Source organism: Pteropus alecto, unplaced genomic scaffold, assembly GCF_000325575.1.
Source record: "Pteropus alecto unplaced genomic scaffold, ASM32557v1 scaffold125, whole genome shotgun sequence".
Taxonomy (NCBI): domain Eukaryota; kingdom Metazoa; phylum Chordata; class Mammalia; order Chiroptera; family Pteropodidae; genus Pteropus; species Pteropus alecto.
In genome coordinates this window covers 1,764,578-1,781,332 of record NW_006436888.1, presented here as the reverse complement: position 1 = coordinate 1,781,332, position 16,755 = coordinate 1,764,578, and the positions used below count along the sequence as shown (strand labels likewise).

Here is a 16,755-nt window from a genome sequence, read left to right as displayed (position 1 = left end):
AGGGCGCCCGCGGGAGGTGAGCAGTGGGCCAGGGCCACGGAGAAGGGGAGGGCCGCGGGGGGCGGGGCAGGCCTCACGGAGTCCCCGTCCCAGGTCTCCGCCCCAAGTCTAATTCTGTTCCGCCTATGAGCCCACCACTGGTTTGGCCCGCCCCTCCTTTGATGAGCAGCCTCAAACCCTGCCGCTTGGCCTAGTCCCTGCCTCCTGGCGAAGAGCCACCCCTCACATTACTTTCCGTCTCTTTGAAGAGCCCGCCCTTTACTGGGCCCCTCCCCTCTTTTAAAGCTGACGCTCCTCCCCTTCGGGTCTTAGCTCTCAGGGTAGCTGTTTTTTAATTTTAATTTTTAATTTATTTTTTAAACCTCGCTTCTTTTTAAAAGGAGGTGGAGGACGCCCCTTCTCGATGCCCCTCACTCCTCCCAGGCTTTGAGCACCCCATTCTCTTCTGTCTACCATCCCTAGCTCTATACCCCTCCATACCAAGGCCTCTGACCCCCACATCTCCCTAGACAGATACACACCCAGCTCAAGACCCCTTCCGGGAACTCCTTCAGAAATCCTCCCAGCCCCACCTGCTCCAAGGCCCAGTGGATGGTGCTGGAAAAATCAGCCCTGTGCTTCTGAGGCGGGGGCGTGCGAGCACCCCTTTAGGGAGTGTTCATCCTGTCTTAGCCTGACAATCTCATCTTGATTCCTAGGGCTTAGAATAGAATCTTAAATCTGTGGAAAACACACTATGGGATATCGAGTCATTGCCTTTTCAAATCCACAGATTTAGCTCCAGGATCACATTCATTCATTCAATTAATGTTTACTTAGCACCTACTATGTGCCAAATACAATTTAAGCACTAGAGATGGAGCAGTAAACAAAACTGACAAGCATGTCTGCTCTTATGGTGTTTGTAGTCTAGGCATGGGAGTAGCAGACGAGAAACACATGTAAATGAAATACAGAATGTATTGGGTGGTGGTAAGGCCTGGAAACTAGGTAAGGAAAAATAAGCCAAGGGACACTGCTGGGAGAATGTAAAATGGTGCAGCCACTGTGGAAAATAGTTTGGCAATTCTTCAAAAAGTTAAATTAGGGTTACCATGTGACCCAAGAATTCCACCCCTAGGTATCTACCCAAAGAATTGAAAGCAGGGACATACTTGTATACCAGTGTTCATAACAGCATTTTCACAATAGTCAACAGGTGGAAGCAACCAGTGTCCATCCACAGATGAAATGGATAAACAAAAATGTGATGTATCCATGCAAAGGAATAGTATTCAGCCTTAAGAAGGAATGACATTCTGACCCATGCTACAGCATGGATGAACCCTGACAACATGTTAAGTGAAATAAGCCAGTCACAAAAGGACAAATATAGTATGATTCCACTTACGTGAAATATCTAAAATAGACAAATTCATAGAGACAAAGTAGATGAGAGGTTGCAAGGGGCTGAGAGAGGGGGAAGTTGGCAGTGATCACTTAATGAATACAGGTTTCCATCTGAAAGGATGTCAGTTGGCTGGGGCGGCCGTAACAGTACCATAAACAGTGTCTTACACAACAGAAATTTATGTCTCATGGTTCTGGAGGCTAGAAGTCTGAGATCAAGGTGTGGACAGGGCTGAGCTCCATCTGAAGGTGCTGGGGAAGGACCTGTTCCAAGCCTGGTCCAGATTTCCCCTTTTTGTAATGATACCCATCATATTAGAATAGGACCCGCCTTATTCCAATATGACCTCGTCTTGACTAAATGACATCTGCAACGACCCTATTAAACAAAGTCACATACTGAGGTACCGGTAGTTAGGACAGTCAACGTGTGAATTTTGGGAAGACACAATTCAACCCACAAATAGGGGTGATGGTTGCATAACAACGTGAATATAATTAATGCCACTAAATCATACACTTAAAGATGATTAGAAAGGCATATATTATATCTATCACAAAAAAAGTTTTAAACAAAGCAGGGGCGGGGCCTGGGGTGTTTGTGGGGGGACAGGGAGAGCCCCAGTGAGAAGGTGGTAGGAAAAGGAAGAATGGGAGAAGAGACTCAGGACGAGTGGAAGTACCTGTCTTTCCACTCGTGAGCAGCATGGCTGACAGCAGCTGGAGTATAGCAAGCAAGGGAAAAGGAGTGAGAGGCGAGGACGTGGGGACAAAGGACCTGCTCAAGTAGTCCTTGCGGCCACTGCAAGAATGCCGGCTTTTACTCTGAGGGGATGGAAGCCCCAATGACAGTGGGTAGATGTCCTGCTGTGTGTCTTTTGGACACTGTGGAACTGTCAGGTAGTTTGGGTGTCACTTGGCAGAGGCAGGAGGATGCCAAGAGGCTGAACCCCGTCATAACAGCTCCGATGTTGACATCTAGGAGCTGTCCTGTCTCTGTCCACCCTGCCCCCTCCTGCCTCTGTTGCCCATTGTCTTCCCAGTTTGGAGACAAGCAGATGGGTTAACTGCTTTGCATCTGCACAGCCTGGGAAGGGAGGAATTGGTCTTTACCTCTCAGGGAATTACTGTGAGGATGAAATGAGGTGATGTAGGCCAAGCATTGGCTCGGTGTCAGCACTCAGTACAGGGAGACATTGAGATGATGCAGTGTCAATCCTTGGACTGGGCCCTGAGGATAAAGCCCTCATGGTGTTCGTGGTCTGGAGCGGGGGGAGCAGACATCGGAGCCCCATGAGGGTGAGATGAGCTCCCCGCACTGCAGCCTAGGACCTGGGAGATCTCTGGGGAGTGGTCTTTACATTTAGGCCTAAAGGAATGGACCAGGCAAAGTGAAGGCCCTAGTAATGGAAGAGGGAGTGTTCTAGAACATGGGAGCTGAGGGTGATGTGGAGTGACCAGCTTGTAAAGGGTGAGAGGCTGATACTAGGGTATACAACATGGCCTCTAAGTTGGGCTTGGCTCTGAGGGCTGTGGGGGCTGGTGCAGGGTAAAGCAGGAGGTTGAGGGGACCCAATGTCTGCTGTGGGAAGCTCATGCAGGCACAGCAGGGATGGGGAAAATGCATTAAGAGCTTGCAGGCACCATCCTGGCAGGAGAGGCCAGTGGCTCCTGCATCCCTGAGCACGTTTCCTCCTTTAGGAAGTGGGGAAGGGCTCAGCAGCCCCAGCCCCAGCCCCTTGGAACGCAGCCCTGGATCTGAGCCACCATCCCCAGGACCTGCCACCTCCCCAGCGTCTCCAGACCTAGACCCGGAGTCGGTGCGGGGGGCCCTCCGGGAGTTCCTGCAGGAGTTGCGGAGTGCCCAGAGAGAACGGGTGAGGCTGGCTGTGAGTGGCTGGACAGGGAACTGGGTCGCTGAGGGCCCTCTGCAGGTTGTCAGAGCAGGGGTCTTCCCTTTCCCTCAACCTTGGGGCTGCAGGATGAACTTCGAGCCCAGACGAGTGCCCTGAGTCACCAGCTGGATGAGATGGAGGCTGAGAGGGACAGCGCAATGTCACGGGCAAGGCAGCTGCAGAAGGCCATGGCCCAGAGTGAGGAAGGTGAGTCTGACCCCCTGGGTCTTTGCTCTCTCGTGCTCTTAGCAGCTAAGGTGGGAAGCTGTGGGATTGCCCGGAGCGGCTTATGCATCTGTGGCTTGGCCACTGTGACCTGAGACATGTGATCATGTCTCCTCTAGAGGACCCTCCCTGGTCTGCTCTATCCCATGTCCAGACCCACAGACCCTCAAGGACTCAGAGAGGCAGATCCCATGTCCAGACCCACAGACCGTCAAGGACTCAGTGGTGGGTGGAGGGCAGGCAGGGTATTTTGGGGCCTGGTTCAGGCCTCGGGGCTGTGCCTGGCCAGGCCTGATCCCCGGGGTGGGGGCCACAGCCCGGCGCAGTGTGGATGGGCGGCTGAGTGGGGCCCAGGCGGAGCTGGCACTGCAGGAGGAGAGTGTGCGGCGCAGTGAGCGGGAACGCCGGGCTGCACTGGACCAGGTGGCCACCCTGGAGAGGAGCCTGCAGGCCACCGAGAATGAGCTCCGAGCCAGCCAGGTAGGCAGGAGCGGACGGCCAGCAGGGGCGAGGGGGCATCTGCATGCCTGAATGGGTGTTTGTAAGTCCTACTGTGTGCATCTCTGTTTCTGTCAGCCTTGGTCTCAGCACCTACTGAAGTGACCGGTCTATGACTCTCTCCAAAAGCACATTCAGAGTCCACCATCTCGTTCTATGTTGAGGATACTAGGCTGGCTGTAGAAGGAAGAGTTGGGCTTTTGAACCTGACAGACCTGGGTTTAAGCCTGGCCCTCTTGCTCATTAGCCAGCCTGAATCTCATTTCCTTTATCTGTAAAAGGGGGAGACTGATAATTATCTCACAGAGGTGATGCCCATAAGCTCTTCACACATCGGCGGTTCTTAGGGACCTTTGTTTCCTTCGACTCTGTAGAGCCACATGAGTGGTATTCTGGTGGTTTTATATGTATTTGGAGAACATCTTGTATATACCTCTATGCGTGTGCATGCACGCGCGCCTAGGGCAGGAAGCACAGGCCCTGGTGGTGACAGTCCAAGTTGCCAAAGACAAGGCCTTTTTGTAGCCACAGACCCCTCCATTCCTGTCTCCTTTCCTCCCTTGGCCCTCCCCATGCTTCTGGCTCTAGGCCGAGCTTGAGCTGGGTTGTTGTGTCTGCGGCTCCAGCTCTGGCCCTGGGCCCAACCACAGGGGCTGTGGGAGGAGGCCAGGAACAAAGCTGGGCAGGAGCCAGAGTGGGGATGCCCAGTGCAGACATGGCAAGGTTGGGGCTCTGAGGAGGCAGGAAAGGGGCCAGGCCTGGGGGTGCTGTTGTAAGAACATCCCCTTGACCTGCCCTGTCTCTAGGATGGTAACGGGGATGGAAGGACCCCAGTCTGTCTTGCTGTCCTGTCCCTACTCCCCAAGCCACCTCCATTGTCTGACCGCACACAGCTTCAGAGGGGAAGAGCATCATCCCCGAAAACCCCAGTGAAGCCCAGGGCTCCTGCCTGACTCAACTCGGGTCACGCATGGAGCATCTGGCCTGCTCCCCACTTTCTCTGAAGAGTCCCGAGTGATGCGGGAGGTGTGGGATGGGCTGGACACCTGGGGCCTGAGCCCGCCCCTACCCACAGGAAAAGATCAGCAAGATGAAGACCAATGAGGTAAAGCTGGAGAGCGACAAGCGGCGCCTGAAGGAGGTGCTGGATGCCTCTGAGAGCCGTACCATCAAGCTCGAGCTGCAGCGGCGCTCACTCGAGGGAGAGCTGCAGCGCAGCCGCCTGGGCCTGAGCGACCGTGAGGCCCAGGCCCAGGCCCTCCAGGATCGGGTGGACTCCCTGCAGAGACAGGTGGGTCCCCTCCCCTACTTGAAGGCTCCTCATCAGGCCCAGTGCCAAGAGCTTTACAGGGATGACGTAATCCTCCCAGCAACCCCGTAAGGCAAGTATTAGCATCATCCTCATTTCACAGATGGATGAATGAAGGCTCAGGGAGGTGATGTCATCTCCTAAGAACACATAGTTAATAAGAGGCAGAGCTGACATGAGAATTTAGGACTGGTTGATGACAGAATCTGCACTCATAGGAAGCATGTGGGACAAGTTAGATTTGTAGATTCTGCTCATTTCCCCTTTTGCCTTGGCTGCCAGGAAGCTTGTCTCTAACTAGAATGTTCAGCAATTCTCCTGGCCCTGCATAGTCACACACCAAAGTCAACAACAGAAAATTCCAGGGTTGTAGTAGATACTCTTTCTCCTCTGTAACAGGGAGGAGAGGGGAATTAGAATGGAGGAGACCATGGGGTCTGAGACAACCAGGCTGATGGTACTCTGAGGGTGGCAGTGGGATGGGGCCTAGGTGGCAGTAGACTGAGCCAGTATGAGCGCATAGGAACAATAAATATCGGTGATGAAGGCCTAGAGAGAGGGAAGGACTTCTCTTGGCTTGGGTTGGACCTTTCTTCTAGAGGCCACTTTACCATCCTGTCTGCCTTCCTGCCAGGTGGCAGACAGTGAGATGAAGGCAGGGACTCTGCAGCTGACTGTGGAGCGGCTGAGCGGGGCCCTGGCCAAGGTGGAGGAGAGCGAGGTGGCCCTGCGTGACAAGGTGCAGGGCCTGACGGAGGCCTTAGCCCAGAACAGCGCCAGCCTCGCCAGCACCCAGGACAAGAATCTGCAACTGCAGAAGACCCTGACTGCCTGTGAACATGACCGCCAAGTGCTCCAGGTATCGGGATCCCAGAGTCTGATCCCAGAGTCTGAGTGGGGTGGACCCAGAGAGAGAGTTAGTCAATAGGGCAGGCTTGGAGGGGCCTGGTAGAGAACCAGCCAATGGGAAAGTGTTAAAAACCCTAAAGAACCAATCAATGAGAGGGAGGGATGGGCCTAATGAGAAAATCATCCAATTAAAGGAGGTTCTGGGGAGTGAGTTAGAAAAGAACAGCCTACTAATACAGGCTTGAAGGATCCAGGTGTAAGGTTAATGGGGGAGAGTTGAGGTTTGAGGGGTCCCACCTTATGCAGTTAGTACGTAGGCTGTGGGCCAGGCCTGCTGTCTAGCTCACCCTCCAGGTGAGATGACTACCTGTTTTATGGGCTGAGAACCTGACCCAAGATACAGAGTAGGAGAGAACTCTTTGCCTCAGAGCTCCCAGGCCAGCCTGGCACCATCAGCCTCTGTCCCCCAGGAACGTCTGGAGGCTGCTCGGCAGGCGCTATCTGAGGCCCGGAAGCAGAGCAGCTCCCTGGGCGAGCAGGTGCAGACGATGCGGGGTGAGCTGGCGGACCTGGAGCTGCAGCGGGTGGAGGCGGAGGGCCAGCTGCAACAGCTGCAGGAGGTGAGGGATGGGGTGGGGACCTTCCCACCTATTTCAACTTCATCCCAAACCCAGGCTCAGCCTCCTGGGAGGAAGGACCCCCACAATCCACAAGCCCAGGAATGAAAAGAAACATGGTACTTCCATTATAGAGATGGAGAAACTGAGGCCCAGCGAGGAGAGCTGCCTGGCCTCAGGTGACAGTTCCCTAGTGCAGGCCTCACAGTTGCCCAGCTGAGTGAGTGGGCATGGTAGGCTGGTACTGTCCTCCCCAAGCTTCAGGTGCACACAGTGAGGCCCAGAGTGATTAGGGATTTGCCGCCTTCTGCTGCAGGTGCTGCGGCAGCGACAAGAAGCTGAGGCCACGGCCCTGCACATGGTCCAGAAGCTGCAGGACGAGCGGCAGCTGCTGCAGGAGCGTCTAGGCAGCCTGCAGCACGCGCTGGCTCAGCTGGAGGCTGAGAAGCGGGAGGTGGAGCGGTCAGCCCTACGGCTGGAGAAGGAACGGGTGGCCCTCAAGAAGACACTGGACAAGGTGGGCTGCTCCTCAAGGCCCTCCCTCACCTCCTCTGGGTCCTAGCCATTGCTGGTCCCAGCTGCATGTCCCTAGGGTCTGGGGGCTTCAGGTTCCCCCTGGCCCCTGGTCCTGCTGCCTCTAAGCAACACCCCACCCTGGGCCCCTTCCCCCCCCGGGACCTTCCTCCTTTCCGGGCACCCTGCTCCCCTCCTGCTCTCCCTGCCTAGGTGGAGCGGGAGAAGCTTCGCAGCCATGAAGATACAGTGCGGCTAAGTGCAGAGAAGGGCCGCCTGGACCGCACACTCTCGGGCGCGGAGCTGGAGCTGGCTGAGGCCCAGAGGCAGATCCAGCTGCTGGAGGTCCCACCCCTGCCCCCCCAACCCTGGACCCCCTCTCTCTTTAGCTCTGGGCCCCACTCCCAACCCCAGGCTGAGTGCCAGGTAGTCCCAAGAGTTACTGATAGTTCAGCCAGCCCAGTGTCCTCAACCTCACAGCCTACGAGCCAAGACTCTGGAGGAGTCAGCCCAAAGATCCCTGAGGGGGGTCCTCCCCAGAGTGGGGAGAAAAGAAATGCTAACAGCCAGTTAGCATGTGAACCTGTGCGTGCACATATGTTGTGGACATGGAGCGGTATGAGTACGTACAGATGTCTTTATGTGTGTAGGTGTGTGCAGGAGTTATTGGGCTTTTTGCATGAGTATTCATGTTTGCTTGTGTGCCTGTATGTATATGGGCCGGTTTTTGAATACGTCTGTGTGTGTGTGCGCGTGTGCGTGCACGTGCACATGCGTACATCTGTCTAGGTATCCTAATCTGCAGGCCAGGAGGGCAGGGGGTCAGGGACAAGCAAGGATCTCTCCTGAATTCACTGCCTACACTGGTTTTGCCCCAAGGAGCCTTTAGGTTCCTGCTCCGGGGAGGTACCTAACACCCCCTTGTGCGTATGCTCACATGCACACACACATGGGGCCAGACCCCTGACTAGTGGCTTCTCTGGCAGGCCCAGGTGGTGGTGTTAGAGCAGGACCAGAGCCCAGCCCGGCTGGAAGCAGAGGAGCAGCAACAGCTGGAGCTGCAGCAGGAGGTGGCGCGTCTGCGCAGTGCCCAGGTGCAGACAGAACGCACCCTGGAGGCTCGGGAGCGGGCCCACCGGCAGAGGGTGCGTGGGCTGGAGGAACAGGTACTCAGGCCTGGCTGGGCTCCAGCCCCTCCCCTGCTGGGAACCAGCAGGACTCCCACCTTGGGAAGCTGGGCCAGGATGGAAGTGTGAACCTAGAAGAGGGGGAAGGGGAGAGGAGAAGGGGGCGAGGGCTGAGTGCGACCTCTTGGGTATAAGCAGTCAATGGCACCCATGAAATGGTCCAGTGGATCCATGCCAGTGTCAACCATGGCTGGACATAGGCTCAAGTGATGTCATTGTAACAGTCCCTTTGCCATGGCTCTGCTGTCCTCTCTCCATGCCCAGGCAGGCCCTCTCCCTGGGCAGCACAGGTGGCCTCAGCAGCTCCAGCCTCAGGTTATCCCAACAGTCCTCAGTCCCCGGGGAGAGAGGGCGCCTTTTACTGAGAGCAACAGCAAAAGTCCCAGGCATCCTCCTCATTGGCCAGTGTTGATCCCAGGCCCCTCCCTGACCATCCTGACCCGATCGTGTCTGCATGGCAAGGCTGCTCTGATAGGACAGGCCTGGGTCACAGGTCCACCCCTGGAGTCAGGCCAGTGTCAGTCCTATCGGAGAGGTGAGAGTGGGGATAGGGTGGCTCCCAAATTGATGCTGAGCATTCAGAGGACACCTAACTGTACCATGGAACAGAAAGGAAGAAGATAGATACTCTGGTCCTCAGTAAGACCCGTTTTTCCTGCAACAGGCAGCACTGGGTCCCTTCTGGGGTCCCAGCTGCAGTTACCCGCCTTTCTGTGAAGTCAGGCTGAGGACCTGGGCTGGCCGGGCTGGCTCTACCTTCTCTTTCTTTTCCAGGTGTCTACTCTGAAGGGACAGTTGCAGCAGGAGCTTCGAAGGAGTTCGGCATCCTTCTCCCCTGCCTCCGACCCCACAGAGAAGTGAGCCCCTTCCTGGCTGGTACCCTAAAGAACAGGCAGCCCCGTGGTCAGGGAGGAGAGAGGCCTCCTCTCCAGCATGATCCACGCAGAGCCTGGGCCAGCCGGGGCCACCAGAGCTCGGCTTGGGGTGAGGAGGGCCTGGGTTGGCAGTTCTGAGAGGTGGGACTCCAGTGCCAGGCCAGACCCACAGGGGCTCCCCGGTATCATCAGAGCCACCTGCTGTCTGTGGGCCCCACCTCAGTCCAGCCACCCTTCCCCGGATGAGCCGCTCCAGATCGTACGAGATCCTTCCTGAGAGTGACTGAGCCAGAGCCAAGAGCCAAAGCCCTTTGTTTCTGCCTCATGGGAAAGATGAAGGGGTGCCCAAGCCTAGGACAAGGGTCAGAGGCTCAGGCGTTGCCCTGGCTTCCCGGAGATCTCGCCGCCTTAGTTCAGAGTGTTTGTCAGGAGCTCTTTGGAGTTCAGAGTCCCTGTATTTTTATACCTTTTTACCATGCTAACTGTTCAGAACTGTTGTGTTTTTGTAATAAGAAGTCACCGTTTTCTAAAAATGATTTTGTACAGACCTATCCCTTTAACTCTCAGTGTGCCGCCTCCACCTGGGAGACAGGTGGGGTCCCCCAGTGAGGGGCTCAGGGAGTGGGGAGGTGTTAGAAAGGCCTGTGGAACTTACCAGCCTCAAGATGTCAGGGTGGGGAGGCCTCCAAGGTCCATTTAACAGAAGGAGCTGTGGAAGCTTGGAGCTGTGACTCAACCCGCACAGCTTGACTCTCCAGCTGGAGCTTTCTCACCCCGTCCCCTGGCCCCTCAGAACAGAGCCCGCCCTCTGGATAGTGACAGGCAGCGCAGTGAACAAATGCAGGCCTGGGAGTGAACGTGGGGTCTTGCCCTGGCTCTGCTGAGTGAGCTTGGGCAAAGCTGCGTAGTCTGTCAGGGCCTCATTTTGCTCATCTGTAAAATGGGAACCTGCCCCGCCACCCCAGGGTGGTTATGAGGGAGTACACATGGAAGGTGTTCAATCAGTGTGTTTGCAAGGAGAAATTACTGGAATTCGTGGAGTCCAGTGGAGTCTGGTTCTGCTCCAGCTCTGCCAATTCTAGCCGTGGCCCCCTGAGTGGGTTACTTAATGCCTCTAGACTTAGTTTCCCTGTCTGCGAGATGGGGATATTTATTATGCCCACCACATAGGCCTTTTCAGAAGGTTAAACAGGACTGCGTGCTGAGCACTCATGCAGAGCCCGGTCCCCACATGCCAGTCACGGGGAGGTATTATATCGGCTGGCCTGCTTTCTGTCCTCTGACCCACACCAGACCTCCCCTCCCCGCATAAAGCCCTGATCTCAGAGTCCACCTACCTTGACCTCCTGCCTGACACCCTATACACACCCTCATGCTTCCACACAGGTGGTCTTCCGTCTTGGCTTGCACCCCTCTGATGACGGGGTCTCATGCCCTGACAGTGAGAAAGCTGTGTCCCTGAAATTTCTATTTATAAGGTAACTCCCTGCAACCCAGACACACAGTGGGTATGCACGCGCACATGTGTGCGCGCACACACACCCCCGGGGGCAGGTGTCATGGCCTATCTTTCTGGTAGCTCAGAGCTGATGCTGGTGGGTGGAGAGGCAGGGCTGGGTCTGCAGAGGCAAGGCCACAGGTCATCTCAACAGGCAGTACTGGAGGCACCTCGCCCCCCCCTCTGTGTTCTGCTCTGGAAAAGTGACTGACTCTGAATCTTTTGTAAAAACTTATTTTTAATTTTGTATAAAATAGAGGTGTTCTATGCCCGGGGGCTGTAGGAAATCCAAGCAGACCAGCTGGGGTGAGGGGCATAGCCTACCTCGGGGGATTGGGGGAGACTGTCCTCAGAGGGGCTGAGAAGGCACATCGGAGGCCCTGGTCCCACAGAAAGGCCTGGGATGCCCCCCACCTGGGGGCGAAGACCTGGCAGTGGGGGGCCCCCATTGCACCCCAGGGGTGGCCACATGTTGGGGGAGGGGCCTGAGACAACCCCCAGAGCCATAGTCCACTAACTTTTTACAGAATAAAAGAAATGTCAGGCAGGGGAGAAAAGCACCAGGTCAGGCAGGGCCTGAGGGCCCCGGATCCGAGGAGGGGCCAAGTTTTGGGTGCCAGCTCCACCCTAGCAGCCCCCGCAGCTCCTAGCACAGGAGGCCGCCACCGATTGGCACAGGCCGCTGCTGGCCATCACACCACATTTGGAGAACTTATCCCGACAAAGGTCAGCTGTTGGGAGAAGGGCAGGAAGGAGTTGGGGTCAGGGTTGGGGATGGGTGATAGGAACTGCTCCCCTATCCTCAACCCTGGTGATCCTGATCTCGGGATCCCCTGGAAGTGGCCCCAGGCACGTTACACATAAATAAACATCAGGTGGGTAGATAATGAGTGAAAAGAGGCAGGGAGAAGGCTGAGGGTTGGAGGCTTCCTACCTCGGAGAAGCTCCTCGTGGGCACAAACTGTGCGGACGCAGATCTCCTTGTTGATGATGTACATTCGGCGCAGGCTGGGGGGATGGGGTCAGGGGAGGTGTCAGTCTCACCCTTAGCCAGCTCCACTGGGAGAGCCTGGGGTAGGACTTGGCATTGCAGCCTGGGAGTCCCAGCCTCCAAGCCAGGGCTAAACCAGAGTTGAGCTCAACTTCAGGATTCATGATCTTCCTCCAAACCCTACCTGGGCTGGCTGGAGCTGTCCCCCCTCCCCCGACTCAGCCCCTGCCCCCCCAACCCTCACCCCACAGGCCCTGCCTGTGCTCACCTGTAGAAGCAGACCTCGTTGAGACACTGTTTGCAGGGCTTGTGTATGGAATAGAGGCGGGTGCATGGGTACTGCTCCTCACGGCAGTCTGGATGACAGGCGGAATCAGACTGGGGGTGCAGCTTGGGGCCCAGGGTTGGGGGGGCGGCCCCCAACCTTGCCCACTGGAGACTGGATCTCATTTTGGGATCTAGGTACACCCCGCACCCCCTGATCTAGCCCAGACACACACATACACACATATGCCCAACATATGCACACAGCAACATTCTGGGGCTGCCCAATTTTATACAGTGTATTTACAGATAAACAAAATCACAACCATACTTCTGAGCATATATTGAAACACATAAATTCAGACACAAATCCACATACATACAGTCACAGAAGCCCACACCGACCTTACAGGGGAGCACACCCTACCTCACAGTCTCTCTCAGGCTCTGGGCTGAAGCAGCATGGGGCTGGCTGAGCCAGCCTGGGCTTCCTGCCGCATCCAGCCTGGCCTGCCATAGCACCACCGCTGGCAGGAAGCCCCCAGCATGCTCCCTGCCCCTCCCCAGCGTCTGGGAGTAGAGGGCCCCTCCCAAGGCTGCAGCCAACTCAGCCTCCTGCCAGGCCCAAGGGGCAGAGGGATCTCCTGGAGCTGCCTATGCGGCCCTGAAGTTGCCGGCCTAAATGGGCACATCTGCAAGCCCCCCACCCCACCACCTACCCCAGCAAGAGCGAAAGGCCTGGCTGTCTCTGTTCTACCAGGGCTGCACCCCACTCTGCCCCAACTTTCGGGGCCATGCTTGTTTCTCCAGCTGTGAGGGAAGCTCTTACCCAGAGGCCCGGGCTCCGTGGGCTCCGTCTCTGCATTTCCTGGCTCTGGCGTTGGGAGAGGGGGAGGTAGAGAGCTTAGAGAGGGGTCAATTCAGGGCAGAATAGGGTCACCTCTCTCAGCCCTGGCACAAAAACCCCACTCCCAGGGTTGACAGGAGCTTGTAGCTTACCAAAGGTGGGGGCCGGGATGACTTCCTGTTGAACTTGCTGTTGGGACTGGAACTGGAACTGCTCCTCGGAGGGCCGAGATGTCGCCTCTGGAACAGGACATGTTAAGGGGGTCTACTCATTTCCTCCCGACCCCCCAGGTCTCCATGGGCACCCCCACTCAGATGCCCACCCAGCCTATCTGCACCCCACTCTCCCCCCACCGCCCTTTACCTTGATAATCATAGTAGTCCGGGTTGTCTGAAAACAAAGATGAACATCGAATTGCTGGGAGTCAGGCTAGCTTTCAGCCCCAGGGGCAAAGGAGGTTATAACCGAGCCAGGGACCATCCCGTCTGCAAATCCCATCACTCTACCCGACCCGGTCCCCACCCAGCTGAGCTGTGCACCTCTGAGGAGCCAGGCCTTGATGACATGGCAGGGCTGGGGAGGCCCGAGGGGGCCGGGGGTGGTGAACAAGGCCTTACCGATCTGGTCACTATAGTGGGTGTACTGGATATGGTCTGGGAATGGCGGCAAAGGGTCCAGGTCATATTGCCCCTGAGCCAGAAGGCCTGCTGAGGGAAGGCAAAGCATGAGAAGGTGCTCTAAAATGCCCGAGGCATTTCTGGGGAAGGTAGGTGGAGGTCCAGCAGGCCTGCAAATCCCTAAGACGCTTAGACCCACAGGATCCAAACTCCTTCCTCGAGCATAAAGGCCCTTACACTTCCTGGTCCTCTGTCGCTTCACTGACATCATCCTGCCCATCTCCTCCACGTTGGTCTCCTGGCTGTTCCTGGAACTTGGCGTGCTCCTGCCTGCCCCAGGGCCTTTGCACTTGATCTCCCTGGGCCTATAATCCCCGTCACCTTCTCCTCCCTTCAGGTTGCAACTGAAATTTCAGCTCTAACAGGCTCTTGCTGGCCCACCCACCCTCTCCATCTCATCCTCCCGTTTATTTCCACCATAGCACTGGATACAATCAGACATTTATCATGTCTACTTGATAACATAGGCCTCCCTTCCCTAGACTGGCAGCACCAGGAGGGCAGAGATTTGTCTGCCTGGTTTTTTGCTGTAGCCAGGGCCTAGCCCAGTACCTGGCACATAGTAGGAGCTCAACAAATATCTGCTAAACAAATGCATGTTAGACCAGGCAGGGTCTTTTGATCCCCACTGATAACTCCTCTCTTAACCAAAAGGGACCCCTCTAAGATCAAGATGGTATAGGGTGGTCAGGCCTCAAATAGGTCTAAAACCCAAGCCTCCAGATTCCCTGCCTTGGGTGCCCCCCTATTCCTGCACATCAGCTCCCAGAGAGTCAGTAAGTAAGAAGAAAAGCATAGACTCCTGGTGCCTGGTTGTGGGCCCCCTCTCCAGAATCCTGCCTACCTGCTGCTGTGGATGGTTGGGGTAAGGGTCCAGGAAATGCCTCTGGCTTTCGGAGTGGTTGGCCAGTCAAGTGTGTGGTCCAGGAGGCAGGAGGCCCTGGGACCCAGGGAGCTCACTGCCAGCTTCCTCCCCAAAAAACCTCACTCTCACCTACATAAGGGGAGCTCCCCGCATCCCCAGGCGCCACTCACCAGGCAGGAATAGCAGGAAGAGGTAGGCAGCTCTCATCGCTACACAGTGAGGCGGGCTGGGCTGGTGTCAGAGGACAGCTGGAGGAAGAGGAGAGGGCAACCTGCATCCCAGGCCCACTTTTTTTTACCCACCTCCGCTCCCCTGAAGTCAGCCTGGAGGAAGAGGCATTCGGAATAGACGCTAGGCATATGGAGGGCCTGGAATTCTGGAGGGGGAACCACTTTGGAGGGACACAGGCTGTCCTTGATGGCCCCCTGAGTGTTCAGGTCCCAAGGGACAAGGCCTCCAACTTGGCTCCAGGGCTGATCTTGAAAAATGGACAGACTACCATGCCCCGCTCAGTAAGAGAACATGTGTAATCCCCCACCATTTCTAATCCCCCGACCCTACTCTTTGCCCACTACCATGCCCACCCTTTGGTTTAGCACCTCCCCAGGTGTCTAATGCATTGATCATGCAAATGCCTGACCCTAGGCCCATCCTTGGGACCCCAGCCCTGTCCAGCCAACATCACAGCCTAGACTCAGCACTGTCTGCCAAACCCACCACCTGCTCCTGATTAGCCCCTGGGCCCTGAGCATCTTGCTTAGCAGGAAACTGCATCCTTAATCAGACCCCAGGCGCCCCTGAGGAAACCAGGGCTGGGCAGGGCTCCCACCCCCAGAAGATTCCTCTACTGCCAGGCCTCCCAAGACCTGGCTGTCCATCAGACTCACGAGACTGTGGTCTATTTGTCTGCAGCAGCAGGAAGCACTTAGGGTGGAGTCTAATGAGGGCTTCTCTGGCTCCTAGAAGGGCAGTGCTGGAGGGGACCATATGTCACCAGCCCAGGAGTGCTGAAACCACTAACGTTGTACGACAAGTGTTGTATAATTTGCGGGGGACAGGGCAGTGGTCCATAACTTTCACCAGGCTCTTGAAGTTCAAGAACTCCGGTTGCGTCCAGCCTCCAGTCTTTGGCCCCACGGTGGACTTGGCAGAGTCTACAGGACCCCACGTCCAGTCCCAGCTCAGTGGAAGGCAGCCTCAGACTGTCAGCCTTCTGCTGGGAGGGCTGGGAGAGAGCCCACGGGCTCATTTATCCAGGAGGACCCCTCTCTGCCACAACAAAGAGAGTTCTTCCAGACAGCTAACTGAAAACCTTGGCCATATTTCCCCCTGGGAGTCTAGGGAGGGGGAGGAAAGCGGCAGAAACATGGGCTTCTTTCTCTCCTTCCTCCCAATCTTGAGACTTCTGTGAACCCCCTGCCCATCTCATGCATTCAACCCGCACTGCAGTCTGATGAGGTGGGTGAGGAAACTGAGGTGCAGTGGAGTGGGTGAGGGAGATGAGACTCATGACTCAAGCTGCCCCAGAGGCGGGGGACATTGGGCTCCCCACATCCCCATTCTGAAAGCCCTCGGCCCCCTCCTGGCTAGCGCAACTCCCCACAGAGTCTCACTCTCCCATTCTCGTCCCCTAGGCTGGTGGCAGCCAGGCTTCTTGGAACTGTCACCACTCTGGAGGAGGCCCTGAGTTGGGGCCTAAGGGGCTTTACAGACAGTCTGTGGGGAGTGGCCTCTGTCTGTCCTCAAAGCCCCTTCCTTGGCCTCTCAGCCTCCTCCGTGGAGTCTTTTCCTCCCCAGGTCTGGCACCCAAGCCCAGGCTCACTGGCCGGAAGGGACCCAGGGCAAGGGGTGTGGCCGTAAAGATGAGAGTCCGGTGAGAGTCATGAACAGTACCAGGGGCCGGACATCTCCAAGCACTTCTAGAGTTCGGATTTTGGGGAGTGTGGGGGAGGCCAGGACCAGCCCAGGAGGCTGCCCACCCCCTCCACAGCAGAGGACCCTCTCCCCTCTGCGGTCCTGGGGAGGGGTCAAGCGAGGCCTGCTCGGAGCCCCCTGCCCCCACGCTCACTCAGACGGAGGCTCTGCCTGCTCAGGAGGCCGGGCCGGGGTCGGGCTGGAGGAAACCAGATGTTGCAGCCTGCACAGCTGGGAACAATCAGCCACGGAAGCGCCCGGCGCGCTCTCCCAGTGTCTGATCTGTCTTTGTCTCTCCGCGTCTCTGTCCCGGCGTCCCGCCGCACACCCCGACCCCACCCC

The 16,755-nt window shown here is 56.6% G+C and overlaps 2 protein-coding genes across 5 annotated transcripts in view; one reads left to right on the top strand and one right to left on the bottom strand.

The window, feature by feature from the left end:
* CROCC (ciliary rootlet coiled-coil, rootletin) overlaps positions 1 to 9,893 on the top strand; it is a 36,412-nt gene extending 26,519 nt beyond the window's left edge. Inside the window, 10 exon segments of the mRNA XM_006914318.3 lie at positions 2,948 to 3,266; positions 3,371 to 3,491; positions 3,826 to 3,989; positions 5,083 to 5,298; positions 5,951 to 6,175; positions 6,636 to 6,785; positions 7,099 to 7,299; positions 7,509 to 7,640; positions 8,282 to 8,461; positions 9,257 to 9,893. Coding sequence (XP_006914380.1) covers positions 2,948 to 3,266; positions 3,371 to 3,491; positions 3,826 to 3,989; positions 5,083 to 5,298; positions 5,951 to 6,175; positions 6,636 to 6,785; positions 7,099 to 7,299; positions 7,509 to 7,640; positions 8,282 to 8,461; positions 9,257 to 9,343 — 1,795 coding nt within the window. The 3' untranslated portion in view covers positions 9,344 to 9,893.
* A 1,180-nt stretch (positions 9,894 to 11,073) lies between these two features.
* Positions 11,074 to 16,706, bottom strand: MFAP2 (microfibril associated protein 2). 4 transcript variants are annotated; one of them, XM_025048632.1, is made up of 9 exons: positions 16,568 to 16,706; positions 14,670 to 14,747; positions 13,575 to 13,664; positions 13,321 to 13,347; positions 13,110 to 13,196; positions 12,940 to 12,984; positions 12,115 to 12,202; positions 11,790 to 11,863; positions 11,074 to 11,586 (listed from the first exon to the last, which is right to left on the bottom strand). In XM_025048632.1, the coding sequence occupies exons 2-9, from the start codon at positions 14,704 to 14,706 to the stop codon at positions 11,483 to 11,485; spliced, it is 552 nt and encodes a 183-aa protein (XP_024904400.1). In that variant the 5' UTR covers positions 14,707 to 14,747; positions 16,568 to 16,706; the 3' UTR covers positions 11,074 to 11,482. The 4 variants fall into 4 exon arrangements, with proteins under 4 accessions (XP_024904400.1, XP_024904401.1, XP_006914378.1 ...); XM_025048633.1 differs by having other exon boundaries at positions 13,575 to 13,661; XM_006914316.3 differs by lacking the exon at positions 16,568 to 16,706 and having other exon boundaries at positions 14,670 to 14,788.
* Between the last annotated feature and the right edge of the window lie 49 nt (positions 16,707 to 16,755).

Coding starts and splice junctions, on each gene's coding strand:
- MFAP2 (XM_025048632.1), bottom strand. CDS start 14,706: ATGAGAGCTGCCTACCTCTTCCTGCTATTCCTGCCTG. Junction 12,985..13,109: donor CATCCCGGCCCCCACCTTTG/GTAAGCTACAAG, acceptor TCCCAACGCCAG/AGCCAGGAAATGCAGAGACG. Junction 11,587..11,789: donor CCACGAGGAGCTTCTCCGAG/GTAGGAAGCCTC, acceptor TTCTCCCAACAG/CTGACCTTTGTCGGGATAAG.